At 43.1% G+C, this 14177-nt stretch overlaps 1 protein-coding gene across 1 annotated transcript in view; it reads left to right on the forward strand.

Annotated features, from left to right (window-relative positions):
- Nucleotides 1–1093: 1093 nt before the first annotated feature.
- LOC126282424 (uncharacterized) overlaps nt 1094–14177 on the forward strand; it is a 255993-nt gene continuing 242909 nt past the window's right edge. Inside the window, exon 1 of the mRNA XM_049982081.1 lies at nt 1094–1149. Coding sequence (XP_049838038.1) covers nt 1094–1149 — 56 coding nt within the window. The remainder of the gene's footprint in view (nt 1150–14177) is intronic.

Here is a 14177-nt window from a genome sequence, read left to right on the forward strand (position 1 = left end):
GGCTAGTTTCTAGCTGAAATCTAGGTCTGCTAATAAAATTTAAAAAGGACGACTGATAGCTGAAATCTGATATTTACAAGTCAATATAACAGATACGAAGTCTCGAAATCGACCATGGAACAAAAATTTGTAAAACCATCCTTGCAGCCTAAGACTATTTCATTTATTGTTATGGTAACAATATTGTGTCTTGGAGGCGCAATATGCGACCTACACTTCCTAATAACTTGACATATTGTGAGCCTGTGTGACAGAAGATATTATTTTTGTTGGCGTCTACACTACCGCCACCAATTTCAAAGTACCGCACTTACGTCGCCTTACCTGAAATCCTGTGAAGCTCTTACGGAAGATAATTCCCGTATTGTACGTCCCAAACACACTGGAGTTTCTTGTGATGAAAGACTTAAGCATTCATACGTACACATCGTGGAATTCTTGAACAAAGGAAGACCTGCAAGGTAGTAAAAAACTGAAGACCAAACGTATGATCAGCGCCGTAAAATGTGTGGATAAGCAATATAAATAAGATTACTCTTCAAGGATAAATGCAAGTACGCATTAATCCGTATAACATGCCCTCCGAACATCATAGCACGAGAATACTCAAACATAAAGTTGTACACTTCTCAAGCTTAATCTTGAGATTTAGTGATACTATTTACAAGTCACAGATGGTTAACCGAGAAACGGATATCAGTTACCATGTGTCGCAATGAGAACACAAGAGGGAGCAAATGCGCAAGATTTTCCTTGGAAAAATTCGAATGCAAAAGGTAACGCGAAAAGTACACAATTCTACACAACCCGAATGCACCTGTGGCTTCTAATAACGGGAATACGACCCAGATATGTGTCGCTTGCTACAGTGTCAGCATACTGCCGAAGCTGTCAGTAGAATGCGTCCACCTGAAAGCACGAGACGAATGTCTCAATCACTTCTGCACGATGTGCTGCCAGGAATTAGTGTGCTCTGTGTTTAAACAGTACGAGGCATCTAACTGAAAAACAGACGCCCTGCACTCTGATAGGGCAGCACCGGTCAAAGCTACCGCGTAACCTTAAGAGAAAACCGCCTAATACTATTGCAAAGATGTACCACACCGACAGTCAGATTCAGCCAAGCCCCTACCACGCAGTAGCAGGGAAGTGAGGCAACTGTCCCCCAATTGAAGCAGCTGATCGCCGCCATTTGCAAGGATGAATCCTAATACTGGGGTTGTGATTTGACGTATATGAGACGCAACAAGAGCAAATTGAATCACAAATTAAACACATGTTTGTTTAAAAAAAAAGTACTGAGTATTCGAGTCTATTTTAAAAGTATACTTAAATGAATGAAGTTTCCTAATTTCCGAAATACGTCTGCATAGAGACGCGAAATTTAAGAATCTAAGGCTCTTTTCTGACGAGGTGGAGCGAGTTTACATCGAGTTATTTGCATTAGATAATTACATGACACTTTTAAAGTAGCAAGCAGTACGATTATTATTTAATTCACGTAATTTTCCTGTCAGGTCCTGTTTGCTTTTTAACGACCACTGTGTACATTTTGCACACTTACTTTTGTTTAGCACAGTACTGTCTACACTCGAATTTTGGTATGATTAATTGTAATAACCCAAATCACTTTAAATACCGTAGGAATTTCATTCGCACTTTAGCGTTTAACACTGACAGAACCTCTGAAAGTGGTTGAGTTTGCAACATTTAATCCAATATTTGACCATTTACGAAGTATAATCACCACCTGACAACACATATCATACTTAATATATATTTGATTGCCTTGGTAACCTGGAAAGAGAACGTTCAAAATTATACACACTGACAGTATTTCCACACTATTTAACCTAGGCCTATACAGCACGATTTCCAGGACACTATACCTTTTTCAAATGAGTTGGAAATCCAGATACTGTCGGTATAGCATCGTCCTTCAGTTGACGTCTATTTTAATAATTTTCTATTTAACAATTCTCTTGAAAATGAAGAGAGCACAGCAAATGATTTGCTGTCGGTTGGAAGTTCTCTCTCTGAGTAGCAACTATCCATTTCCAATTTAGAAAATCATTTGTAAGGGGAAACCTACACAAAAACAAACGCTCATGATGTATTATTTCTCCATGAAAATACTATATACAAGTAACAGAAAGTAACAAACAACCAGAAACGACTGACCTGTGAAATGTAACATTGTTTCCGTCTTCGTCTTTGCTTCCATTATACTGTTACAATTAAAAGCAGCACACGAAGGAACCCTGTTTACGCACTGTTTCCCTGCAAATGGTGGCTTCTATTACGTTCAGTGTGGGGACGAGACACTAGCATCAATGTGCGGTCTAGTTTTTATTTAGTAAGTCTAGGGATTTAGCTGGAGACGGATCATCTTTGAGCTGACACGTGACTTACATGTGGCGCGCGACCGAGCGATTATGTAACCCGCTCGCGTTGCGGCAGCCGCCTTTTAATTACTTTCTATTATTTATACGCCTTTTCGCGTGTGTCAATCTATGTTAAATGCATTTCTGTTTTTCTCCTACCTCTTGTCTACTGTTGCCTCTTCTTTATAATTTTTGCATTGACACACACAATTTTGTTTGTTAACGAATTACTTTGTCGTGTGTGGCTTTTCGAAGGACAAAAATACCTCCAAAGCCTATGTCAGTAACGCTCATTCCAACCTTTAAGTCAACGCTATATCCGACAAATAAGTCTTCAAAGTGCCCTCACTTCACAACGTTGCTCTATGTTCAAGTGCTGAATAGCTGATTAGCGGTCGGGTCAAAGGTCGCGACCACCGCTGAAAGTAATTCTCGTCCTCGGTTAGCTGTCGTCAGCAGTGCTCTGGAGACGTTTGAAGTTTCCAGAATACCCCCCCCCCCCCCTCACCCCTCCTGCCCTGGCGCCAAGTCGGACCTTGTACCGCTCTGCTCCGTCTTTCTGAAGTACTCTTATTTGCGCCCTCCACCCAATTACCCTCACTTCCCTTTGACGCGCTTCCGCCGTCGCCCTTTCGCTTCTCCAGAAGCGACGGCAAGTGTCTCCGGGGTTTCCCGTTGCAACCAGGTCGACAACCGTACCGTATAAATTCTACACCTAATTTACCGACGGGGGCGGCAACTGGGGAGTGTGACAAGGAAAACTGCAGTTGTGATTTATAATTCCGGGAGAAGGTAATATTTCTTACTCGCAGGATTTCGTTCGTCGATCAGTTAAATGGGCAGAACTAATTTATATTTCTCGTGTTTGCTGTTGTGATGATGTCATCAGTAGATTAACAAAGCCGGAACAAAGACATGCATGACACTATACAGGGTGTTACAAAAAGGTACGGCCAAACTTACAGGAAACATTCCTCACACACAAGGAAAGAAAACATGTTATGTGGACATGTGTCCGGAAGCGCTTACTTTCCATGTTAGAGCTCATTTTATTACTTCTCTTCAAATCACTTTATCATGGAATGGAAACACACAGCAACAGGACGTACCAGCGTGACTTCAAACACTTTGTTACAGGAAATGTTCAAAATGTCCTCCGTTAGCGAGGATACGTGCATCCACCCTCCGTCGCATGGAATCTCTGATGCGCTGGTGCAGCCCTGGAGAATGGCGTATTGTATCACCGCCGTCCACAATACGAGCACGAAAAGTCTCTACATTTGGTACCGGGGTTGCGTAAACAAGAGCTTTCAAATGCCCCCATAAATGAAAGTCAAGAGGGTTGAGGTCACGAGAGCGTGGAGGCCATGTAATTGGTCCGCCTCTACCAATCCATCGGTCACTGAATCTGCTGTTGAGAAGCGTACGAACACTTCGACTGAAATGTGCACGAGCTCCATCGTGCATGAACCACATGTCGTGTCGTACTTGTAAAGGCACATGTTCTAGCATCACAGGTAGAGTATCCCGTATTAAATCATGATAACGTGCTCCATTGAGCGTAGGTGGGACAACATGGGGCCCAATCGAGACATCACCAACAATGCCTGCCCAAACGTTCACAGAAAATCTGTGTTGATGGCGTGATTGCACGATTGCGTGACGATTCTCGTCAGCCCACACATGTTGATTGCGAAAATTTACAATTAGATCACGTTGGAATGAAGCTTCATCCGTAAAGAGAACATTTGCACTGAAATGAGGATTGACACATTGTTCTATGAACCATTCGCAGAATGGCACTATCAGCTGCTGATAGTGCCTGCACACGCTGTACGTGGTACGGAAACAACTGGTTCTCCCGTAGAACTCTCCATACAGTGACGTGGTCAACGTTACCTTATACAGTAGCAACTTCTCTGACGCTGACATTAAGGTTATCGTCAACTGCACGAAGGATTGCCTCGTCCATTTCAGGTGTCCTCGTCGTTCTAGGTCTTCCCCAGTCGCGAGTCATAGGCTGGAATGTTCCGTGCTCCCTAAGACGCCGATCAATTGCTTCGAACGTCTTCCTGTCGGGACACCTTCGTTCTGGAAATAAGTCTCGGTACAGACGTACCGTGCCACGGCTATTGCCCCGTGCCAATCCATACATCAAATGGGCATCTGCCAACTCCGGATTTGTAAACATTGCACTGACTGCAAAACCACGTTCTTGATGAACACTAACCTGTTGATGCTACGTACTGATGTGCTTGATGCTAGTACTGTAGAGCAATGAGTCGCATGTCAACACAAGCACCGAAGTCAACATTACCTTCCTTCAGTTGGTCCAACTGGCGGTGAATCGAGGAAGTACAATACATACTGACGAAACTAAAAGGAGTTCTAACAAGGAAATTAAGCGTTTCCGGACACATGTCCACATAAAATCTTTTCTTTATTTGTGTGTGAGGAATGTTTCCTAAAAGTTTGGCCGTACCTTTTTGTAACACCCAGTATACGATCAACAAGAACATAAAAAATCTTCGGAGATGATAATATATAGGCTACTAAAACAAGAAAAAAAATGTCCAATAGACATGGGCTCCAAAATGCATATCTTAAGAGCTATGAGCATCTTCGTTAGTGCGAAAGACATTTCATCTATTGAAAAAGGGCACATATCTCAGGTTTGCATTTTAGAACTAATGTTTACTGTATACTTTTTTTGTTTTGCTTCGTACTACTTCTTTCCGAAATACGTAATACGAAGAGCGTGATGTAGAAGAATTGTATTTCACTGTGTTGAAGATGAACAAGTGCTCTTTAGATATAGATTTCAGAGTCCATGTTTATGAGGAAATTCTGCGCCCCGACATACACTACGTGATCAAAAGTATACGGGCACCACCGAAGACATGCGTTTTTCATATTTAGTGCATTGTGCAGCCGCCTACTGCCAGGTACTCCGTATCAGCGACCTCATCAGTCATTAAACATCGTGAGAGAGCAGAATGGGGCGCACCACGGAACTCACAGACTTTGAACGTGGTCGGGTTATTGAGTGTCACTTGTGTCATAAGTCTGTACGCGAGATTTCCATACTCCTTAACATCCCTAGCTCCACTGTTTCCCATCTGATAGCGAAGTGGAAACGTGAAGGGACACGTAAAGTACAAAGACGTACAGAGTGACCTCGTCTGTGGACTGACCGCCGACAGCTGAAGGGGGTCGTAATCTGTAATAGGTAGACTTCCATCCAGACCTTCACACAGGAACTCCAAACTGCAGCAGGATCCATTGGAAGTACTATGACAGTTAGGCAGGAGGTGATAAAACTCGGATTTCAGTGTCGAGTGGCTTCTTCTAAGCCACAATTCATGCCAGTATATCCCAAACGAAGCCTCGCTTGGTGTAAGGAGCATAAACATTGGGCGATTGAACAGTGGAAAACGTTCTGTGGAGTGACGAATCACGGTACACGATGTAGCGATCCGATGGCGGGGTGTGGGTATGGCGAATGCCCGGTGGACGTCATCTGCCAGCGTGTGTAGTGCCAACAGTAAAATTCGGAGGCGGTGGTGGTATGGTTTGGTCGTGTTTTTCATGGAGGGGGCTTGCAGCTCTTGTTGTTTTGCGCGGCAGTATCACAGTACAGGCCTACATGGATGTTTTAAGCACCTTCTTGCTTCCCACTGTTGAAGAGAAATTCGGAGATGGCGTTTGCATCTTTCAATATGATCGAGCACCTGTTCATAATGCACAGGCTATGGCGGAGTGGCTACACGACGATAAAATCCGTGTAATGGACTGGCCTGCACGGAGTCCTGGGCTGAATCGTACAGAACATCGTTGGGATGCTTTGGAACGCCGACTTCGTGCCAGGCCTCACCGATATCGATACCTCTCCTCATTGCAGCACTCTGTGAAGAATGGGCAGCCATTCCCCAACCATCCTTCCAGCAACTGACTGAGCGTATGCCTGCGAGAGTGGAAGCTGTCATCGAGGCAAAGGGTGGGCCAACACCATATTGAATTCCAGCATTACCTATGAAGGTCGCCACGAACTTCTAAGTCATTTTCAGTCAAGTGTCCGGATACTTTTGATCACATAGTATACATGAAGTTTGAGAGTCATTGCAGAATATAAATTACTAGATTAGCTCGTGCTGGTACGCTGGCCTATATTGAATGGGCTAAACAATTTTTTTGTTTTTCTTTAATCGAATTTTTATGTTGTTCACAACACCTAAATTTTTCATGCTAATTCAGGCCATACAAGTATGGTCTTTGGCGAATTTGCGAGGGTCGTTCAATAAGTAATGCTCCACATTTTTTTTTCTCAGAACCGATTTATTATTAAGAGTCAAAATTTGGTGACAGTATACATCAACATGTCTTGTCCATATCCTATTTTTCTACGTAGTCTCCATCACGTTCTATGGCCGTACGCCAGCGTTGTGGAAGAGCTTGTCGAAGCAAGACTTCTGCTGGATTCTTGTCCACTCAAACACGTCGGAAACGGTTCTTGAGAGTTTATTCAGGTTCTTTGCGTATGTCTCCGAATTTCTTGTTGACTCTCTTGGCATCACATCCACTAGAATGACGCCATCACAATTCCAGAAGACAGTCACCATGACTTTTCCGGCAGAGGGGGTTGTCTTGAATTTCTTCTTTTGTGGTGAATAAGGATGATGCTACTCTATGGGTTGCCTTTTTGTTTCCGGCGTAAAGATGTGCACCCAGCTTTCGATCTCCGTAACGATCCGTGACATAAAGGCCTCTCCGTCGGTATCAAAAATATTCCAACAGTTCACATGAAATGGCCTTTCTTTGAACCTTGTAGTCCGCTGTGAGCATTCGTGGTACCCATCGTGAGCACCTCTTTGAATATCCGAGATTCTCGATCATTGCAGACGCACTTCCATTGCTGACCGATGACTGTAGAGCCAATTGTCGAGTTGCGATGCGCCGGTCGGCACGAACGATGGCAACAGCACGATTCAGCGTGTCTGGAGCAGTGGCCGTGACAGAACGTCCCGAACGTGGCTGATCATGGAGCTCTGTTTCTGCATTTCCTGCGGCTGTAACTTTCTTTACCTGTCGCTGAACTGTACTCGTATCAACTGCAGCGTCACCATCACTGCACACAAACATTTATGGATGTTCACCACTGTTTCTTTTTCTGCACATAAGAATTCAATAGCAGCTCGCTGCTTGCAACGTGAGTCGTATGTAGACGCCATTTTGATTCTGTACTACGGATCTGCCATCTGCCAGATCGGTTCGAAACTTCACCGGCGCACAGAACAAACATGAAATGTGAAGCACCAACAAGGACGTTCGTCTATGTATAGTAATGGCTTTTTTAAGATAATGGGGGACATTACTTATTGAACGACCTCGTGTTTCTGACCAAAAACGATTGTGGTAGCTAAGTCCATGCCTTTTACGTTCTTATGATGATATTTCTGTACATATTTTCATCCCCTGCCACACATTTCTTTATATGTAACATTGAAGTGAAATAAAAATTTTCATTTAGCCTGAAAATTTTCCTAAAAATTTGTATCCATTATTTCATCCTCTTAGGGGCTGAATTTCCAAAAACAGTGACACACACTTTTTTTATTACTAACAGAGAAGACAAATACAAATTTTCTTAGATTTAGCTTTGAACATGATTTCGTAACGAAGTAATTTGATAAAATTTTCCATCTGCTACTTCATTCCCTTGAGGCACTGAATTTTCAAAAACAGTGGAACACATATTTCTTATTTCTAACCGAGAAGTCAAATACCAGTTTTACAGATATAGCCTTGAAATGCATTAATAGTTCCTTAATAATGGTTTCTTTTTTTTTTCTTTTTTTTTTCAAAGAAAGCTTTCACCCAGTATTGCACCCACTTAGTAGTTGAATTTCCAACAATGCTGTTTCTTTTTTTTTTCTTTCTGAATGAGGAACCAAATACCTATTTTCGTACTTCTAGCTTCAAAATCGCCTCAATAGCGGCATATTTTCAAAAAACCTTTCACCCTCTATTTCACCCCCATAGGAGTGCAGTTTCGAACAACCCCTTCTGAAACGATGCCTATAGTACAAGATCCACACCCGCATCAAATTCTGTCCTTAGCACTTTGGGCTAGGCGATGGTGAGTCAGTGAATCACTCTGGGCCCCCTTACGTGTTGAATTTCCAAAAAGAGTGAAACACATATTTTTTTCTTTTCCAACCGAAAAGCCAAATACCAATTTTCATAGATTTAGCTTTGAAAATGATTTCACGATGTAATATTTTCATAAAACATTTCACTCCCAATTTTACCCCCTTAGGGGTTGAATTTCCAAAACCACTAGAACATGTGTCTTTTTTTATTTGTAGCCGAACAGTTAAATGTCAATATTCAAAGATGTAGCTTTAAAAACACTTTAGCAGTTTTTTAACAATGATTTTTTTTTAAATTTCACCCACTTCTTCGCCTCCATAGGGCTAAATTTGCAAAAATATAGAAACACGTATTTCCTTATTTTTGACCGAGAAACTAAATATCAATTTTCGTAGGTCTAGCTTCGAAACTGCCTTAATAGCAACACATTTCCGAAAACCCTTCATCCCGTATTTCACCCACTTAGGGCTGGAATTTCGAAAACTATCCTCTTGAACGGTGCGTGTAGTATACGATTTACACCCTGTCCAAATGACAGGTTCTATCCTTAGCGGTTTGTTATGTTTCCATAATGTGAGGTTCAACAGCCGGTTTGTAATGTTGGCATAAGGTGAGGTTAAACAGCTGTAAAGTATTTTATAAAATGCATTTTGATTATCAAATGTTTATTTGTCCCATTAGTCATCTACCGGTTTCGATTATTAACCATCATTTAATCTGTTGTACCCTACATCCTAGACGATGGCTAATACCGGAACCGGTAGATCACTAATGGGACAAATAAACAGCTGATGGTTAAGATGCTTGTTATAAAATACTTTAGCAGTTTTGGGTGATGGATGATGAGTGAGTCAGTCAGGACATTGCTTTTTACATATCTAGATCGCAGTAGCGAATTATGAACGTTAGCATGTACGATAAAAATGTAACGTCGCGAACACGGTGCAAAAGAAAATTTGCTTTCGTACGCAAGGATGGACCACACGAAGTCGAATACAGTGGTGCCGGTGCGCTGGCAAACTGCTCTACTCGTGCAGCCAGCGAGCTTACCAACTACCTACCTACCTACGGTAGCCTAACTGGGGCAGAGAGTGGGGTTTAAATTTAGACGCGGGACCGCTGCAGTAGTGTGTTGATCCCTGTTGCGCCCCCGCCACCAATAACGGGTCGATGTGCGCCAGCTGAGGGTCGTTAGCTGAGCCCGCTTCGACAGCGCCCAAGGGCGCCTCTGGCCGCGCGGACCGCTGACTGCAGTGCCCGCCGCTGCGCCAAACGCCCCCGGAACACGCCAACGACGTACAATGCGCCAGTTGCCCTTTTTTTCTTCTTCTTGCTTCCTTATACTCACGTGTTCAACCTTTTCCGTTAAATTTCCGCTACACGATAAAAGAGACAACTTTAAAGGTCATCTATTTAAGGAAATACCCAGATATCACAATTACGAACGGCATAAATTTCAACTATCAAAAATGTATTTGTATATTCATGTGGCTTTCGTTAGCTAAAGGCCATGGAATTTCTTGGCCTCACCCTTGACAGTCACTCACCTGAACTCCCTATCTCCTTACGATCCAACACAAAGTCCACAATAGACTCCACCTCCTGAAACTCCTCTCCGGCTGGACATGGGGGCTGCATTCTTCCAACATCCTTCACACCTACAAATTCTTGACCCATCCCATCCTTTGATATACCAGCGTCCCCGGATTTCCTCCTCACACAGATTCTATAGCCGGCCGCGGTGGTCTCGCGGTTAAGGCGCTCAGTCCGGAACCGCGTGACTGCTACGGTCGCAGGTTCGAATCCTGCCTCAGGCATGGATGTGTGTGATGTCCTTACGTTAGTTAGGTTTAAGTAGTTCTAAGTTCTAGGGGACTGATCACCTAAGATGTTAAGTCCCATAGTGCTCAGAGCCATTTTGAACAGATTCTGTACAGCCCTCCAAATCCTCAAATGCCATGCATTCCACCTCACTTTCTGTATCTGTCTCCTGTTCCCCACACAGATCCTCTATGACCTCAACTCCTTCCCACACCTTCTCCCTTTCCTCGAACACATCTGCACTCTGTACATCATTTGCACGCTCGATACCTCCCCCCCCCCCTAACCTTCTCGTATCTCCTATCCTCTCTACACCCAGCCCACTACCGCGCCTTTGTCGTTTTGTCCCACCCTCTCTCCAACTCAACGCCCTCCACCTCCTTTGCCAAACAACCTTCCAGCGCCTTGCCTCCTAGATGATGAGATTTGCCCTGATATCTACCCCATCCTACCAACTCTAACTCCACCTTCCCCCCTCCATATCGTGAGGGCTCCCTCTCCCCTCCTTTTCCCTTCCCCTGAGCGGTTTTTTCCTCCCTCCTATGCTCCCTCTCTTTCCAGTGCACCTCTTCCACACCTCTGTGCTCCCTCGTGACTTGCATTCCCTCTCCCACCACCCTGTCTCCTGCCCCTGGGTGCACCCTCTGACCACCTTTCTTTTCATCCCATCCTCTCCCTCCCCTGCTGCCCCTCCTATACCCTCTTTTCTCTCCTCTCAGGCCTCCTCGCCCTTGGAAAGTCCTTTCTGTGAGTTTTTACTCTACATTGTGTGTGCTCTGGCTTGTGCAGTGGTTTTAGAGCATCATCATTCTGGTGTATTTGAATGCTGTGGCCAACTTACAACTTGTGTATGTGACTTCAGTGTATTTTACATGCTATGCACATCGCCAGCTGTGTTTTTTTATATCTTTAAGTGGACTTTTTGAATTGTCCCGCAATGAACGTCTCCATCTAAGGGTATTTTTTAACCCCCATTGTCGCCCCTTATTATGTCCTATGACCTTCTTCTTATTGCCTTTTATATGTACTATTTCATCTTTTTATTTACTGGAAAGTCACTCAGCTGAAGAGTGGTGGATTGTGCCACTGCTAACCCTCCCCTGCCCATGTGGGGCAGGGGAATGAAATCATAATAAAGAAAAAAAAGATAGGTACGCAGTTCTTATTCCAAAGGCGATTTTAACCAGAAGATTGGTGGAAATCGGTCTAGTGGTTTAGGAGGAGATGTGGGGTCATTATACAATTTCAAAAACATCCATTTCTATAATAAGCCAAGCGGTTCTAGGCGCTTCAGTGTGGATCCACGCAACCGCTATGGTGCCAGGTTCGAATCCTTCCTTGGGCGTTGATCTGTGTGATGTTCTTAGGTTAGTTAGGTTTAAGTAGTTCTAAGTTCTAGCGGACTGATGACCTTAGATGTTAACTCCCATAGTGCTCAGAGCCATTTTAACCATTTTTATAATATTTATGAGTCTGAACCCACTTCATCAAGAGCGTTAATTTTCTTCAGAATTTCGTGGAACTCTTGACAGTATATTTTTAAATTACACAACTGCATCAGCTTTGTGATTGTTTCGGTTTACAGTTCATTGCATTCTTCTGTCCATTGAGCGTTTATGAAAGAGAACAAGTTTTCGATGTTGGTATTATTGCCTGGAATTTGAAAGTATTAGTCTGCCAGTTTCAATAATTCCGAATAAAGTTCTTCATTATATAACTGCGTGTCTCAACACGGGCAGCAGCGACGTGTGTAGCATTGCGATGAGCTAATGCGAAGCCGCCGCGCACAGCCGCGGGCTCGCATTGGCTCATCGGGACATTCTATTTTGCCTCGTTCGCTCTGTGCTAAGCGAGGTTGCGCCATTATGTGCTGGACTCATTCGTCTACGAAAAAAAAAAAAACAAGCGGGATTTTTTGGCCCGGCACGACCGCAAACAGCCGGACATGCCCGGCTACATCCAGACACCTGCTAGCCCTGCATGCAGTACTAAACATGAACACTACATGAGAGCACACAGAAAAAAACAAAGGGCTTCAGAAGCCTGCTGTTGATTTACATACATGTAAAATATTTAACAATACGTTCTGCTAATTTATAGGAAAAGACGAACAAAAAATATAAATGTAAATAAATGTACAGGCACGTTTTTCACAAAGGTGTTCCTCATGCTGCGTAAAATTTTACAGGGTAGTTTAACAGCGTTAATTGTTCTAGCGCCACAAATTTAAAATATGAAACTATAAGAATAGGAACAATAGAGACACAATTGATCAGTGCATAAGTTGAAATAACTATAAATATAAATTACACATTAACATGAAACAATTCCTAATACAGTTCCCAGTGCTGCGGTATTAGTTACGAAGATGTCTTGACAGCTTGTAAATATCTCTTTATCATAAGCGGGATTTCTCAAAGAAAATCTTATGCGGAAGGTGAACCAAAGACAGCGTTTTTAGCAGCTGTTTCTTGTCAGGAAATGTTCTTATAGCCAAATCATTTCTTCTCCTACGCAGAACATTATAATACTTAGAAGATGCAACATATCTGCTAAAGAGATTGGCAATACTAGCTTGTCTGCACTTCTCTGGAGTACTGTTGCATTATGTGGTAAACTCGTCAGTTAGCATTGACGGATGACACAGAAAACAATCAAAGAAAGGTAACTCATTTTGTATCACATCGATATAGAGCATAGAATGTCATGGATTTGGCAACCGAGTTGGGATTGAAGTCATTAAAACAAATGGTTTTTCCGTTGCAGCGAGATCTAAACAAGCTACACGATGCGTCTGGAGTATCCTGTCATAATGCCTATGTACAGGAGTTAACACCATTCTCCATTTCCATACAGCTTTCGATGGAGAGAGATGTAATGGGGATACCTATTCCAATGGAGAATGTGTAGGACATGCCTGACTCATGCCTGTTCCTCGTACAATTGCGCGGAAGCTAATGTGCGGGTCAACCGCAACAGCAGCAAGGACATTATTTCCCCCTCTTCTCTCGTAACCTGTTTCTTTCTGTTACGTTAGCCGACCGTTGTGGACGAGCGGTTCTAGGCGCTTCAGTCTGCAATCGCGCTGCTGCTACGGCGCAGGTTCGAATCCTGCCTCGGGCATGGATGTGTGTGATGTCTTTAGGTTAGATAGGTTTAAGTAATTCTAAGTCTATGGGACTGATGACCTCATATGTTAAGTCCCATAGTGCTCAGAGCCATTTGAACCACTTTCTGTTACGTAGTCTAGATGTCACACTACCACTCTCACATAACTGGTTGAAGAAGTTGATAAATAACCGCCGAGATGGTTGCTACCTGTTGGGATATCTTGCCGCATACACCGTAAAAGATCGAACTGCATTCTTCCTACACTCTCCATACACCATGAGCATGTCGGATTTTTCTGCAATGGTAAATTCCATTGTCCACTCACGACCTACTGCTTGGACTGTTACACACTAACTGCGTAGCCAGTCGCTGTGCACTCGAGGAACACACAAGCACACTATAAGCAAACATAACAACACCACACCCAAGTTGAATGGCACAAACAAGTATCAGTGCACCATTTTCAGACTACGATATCTCGTAAACAACTTGCCCTAGCACCCGGCAACAAACACCACCGAAATTCTAATTTACCCTAAGTTTGGTTTGTTAATATCAATAGACATTGTTCCATTTAAAAAGTGTATTTTTGTAAAAAAAATATTCTTCCTCTAAGTGTTATTACAATCTGTTTAATGGCTAACAATACGAGTCCCTGACTACCAATCCATTCTGTGAAAACCCCACATCAATAGCACTTTCCATTCCGCA

This window comes from Schistocerca gregaria, chromosome 7 (genome assembly GCF_023897955.1).
Source record: "Schistocerca gregaria isolate iqSchGreg1 chromosome 7, iqSchGreg1.2, whole genome shotgun sequence".
In the NCBI taxonomy this organism is placed as follows: domain Eukaryota; kingdom Metazoa; phylum Arthropoda; class Insecta; order Orthoptera; family Acrididae; genus Schistocerca; species Schistocerca gregaria.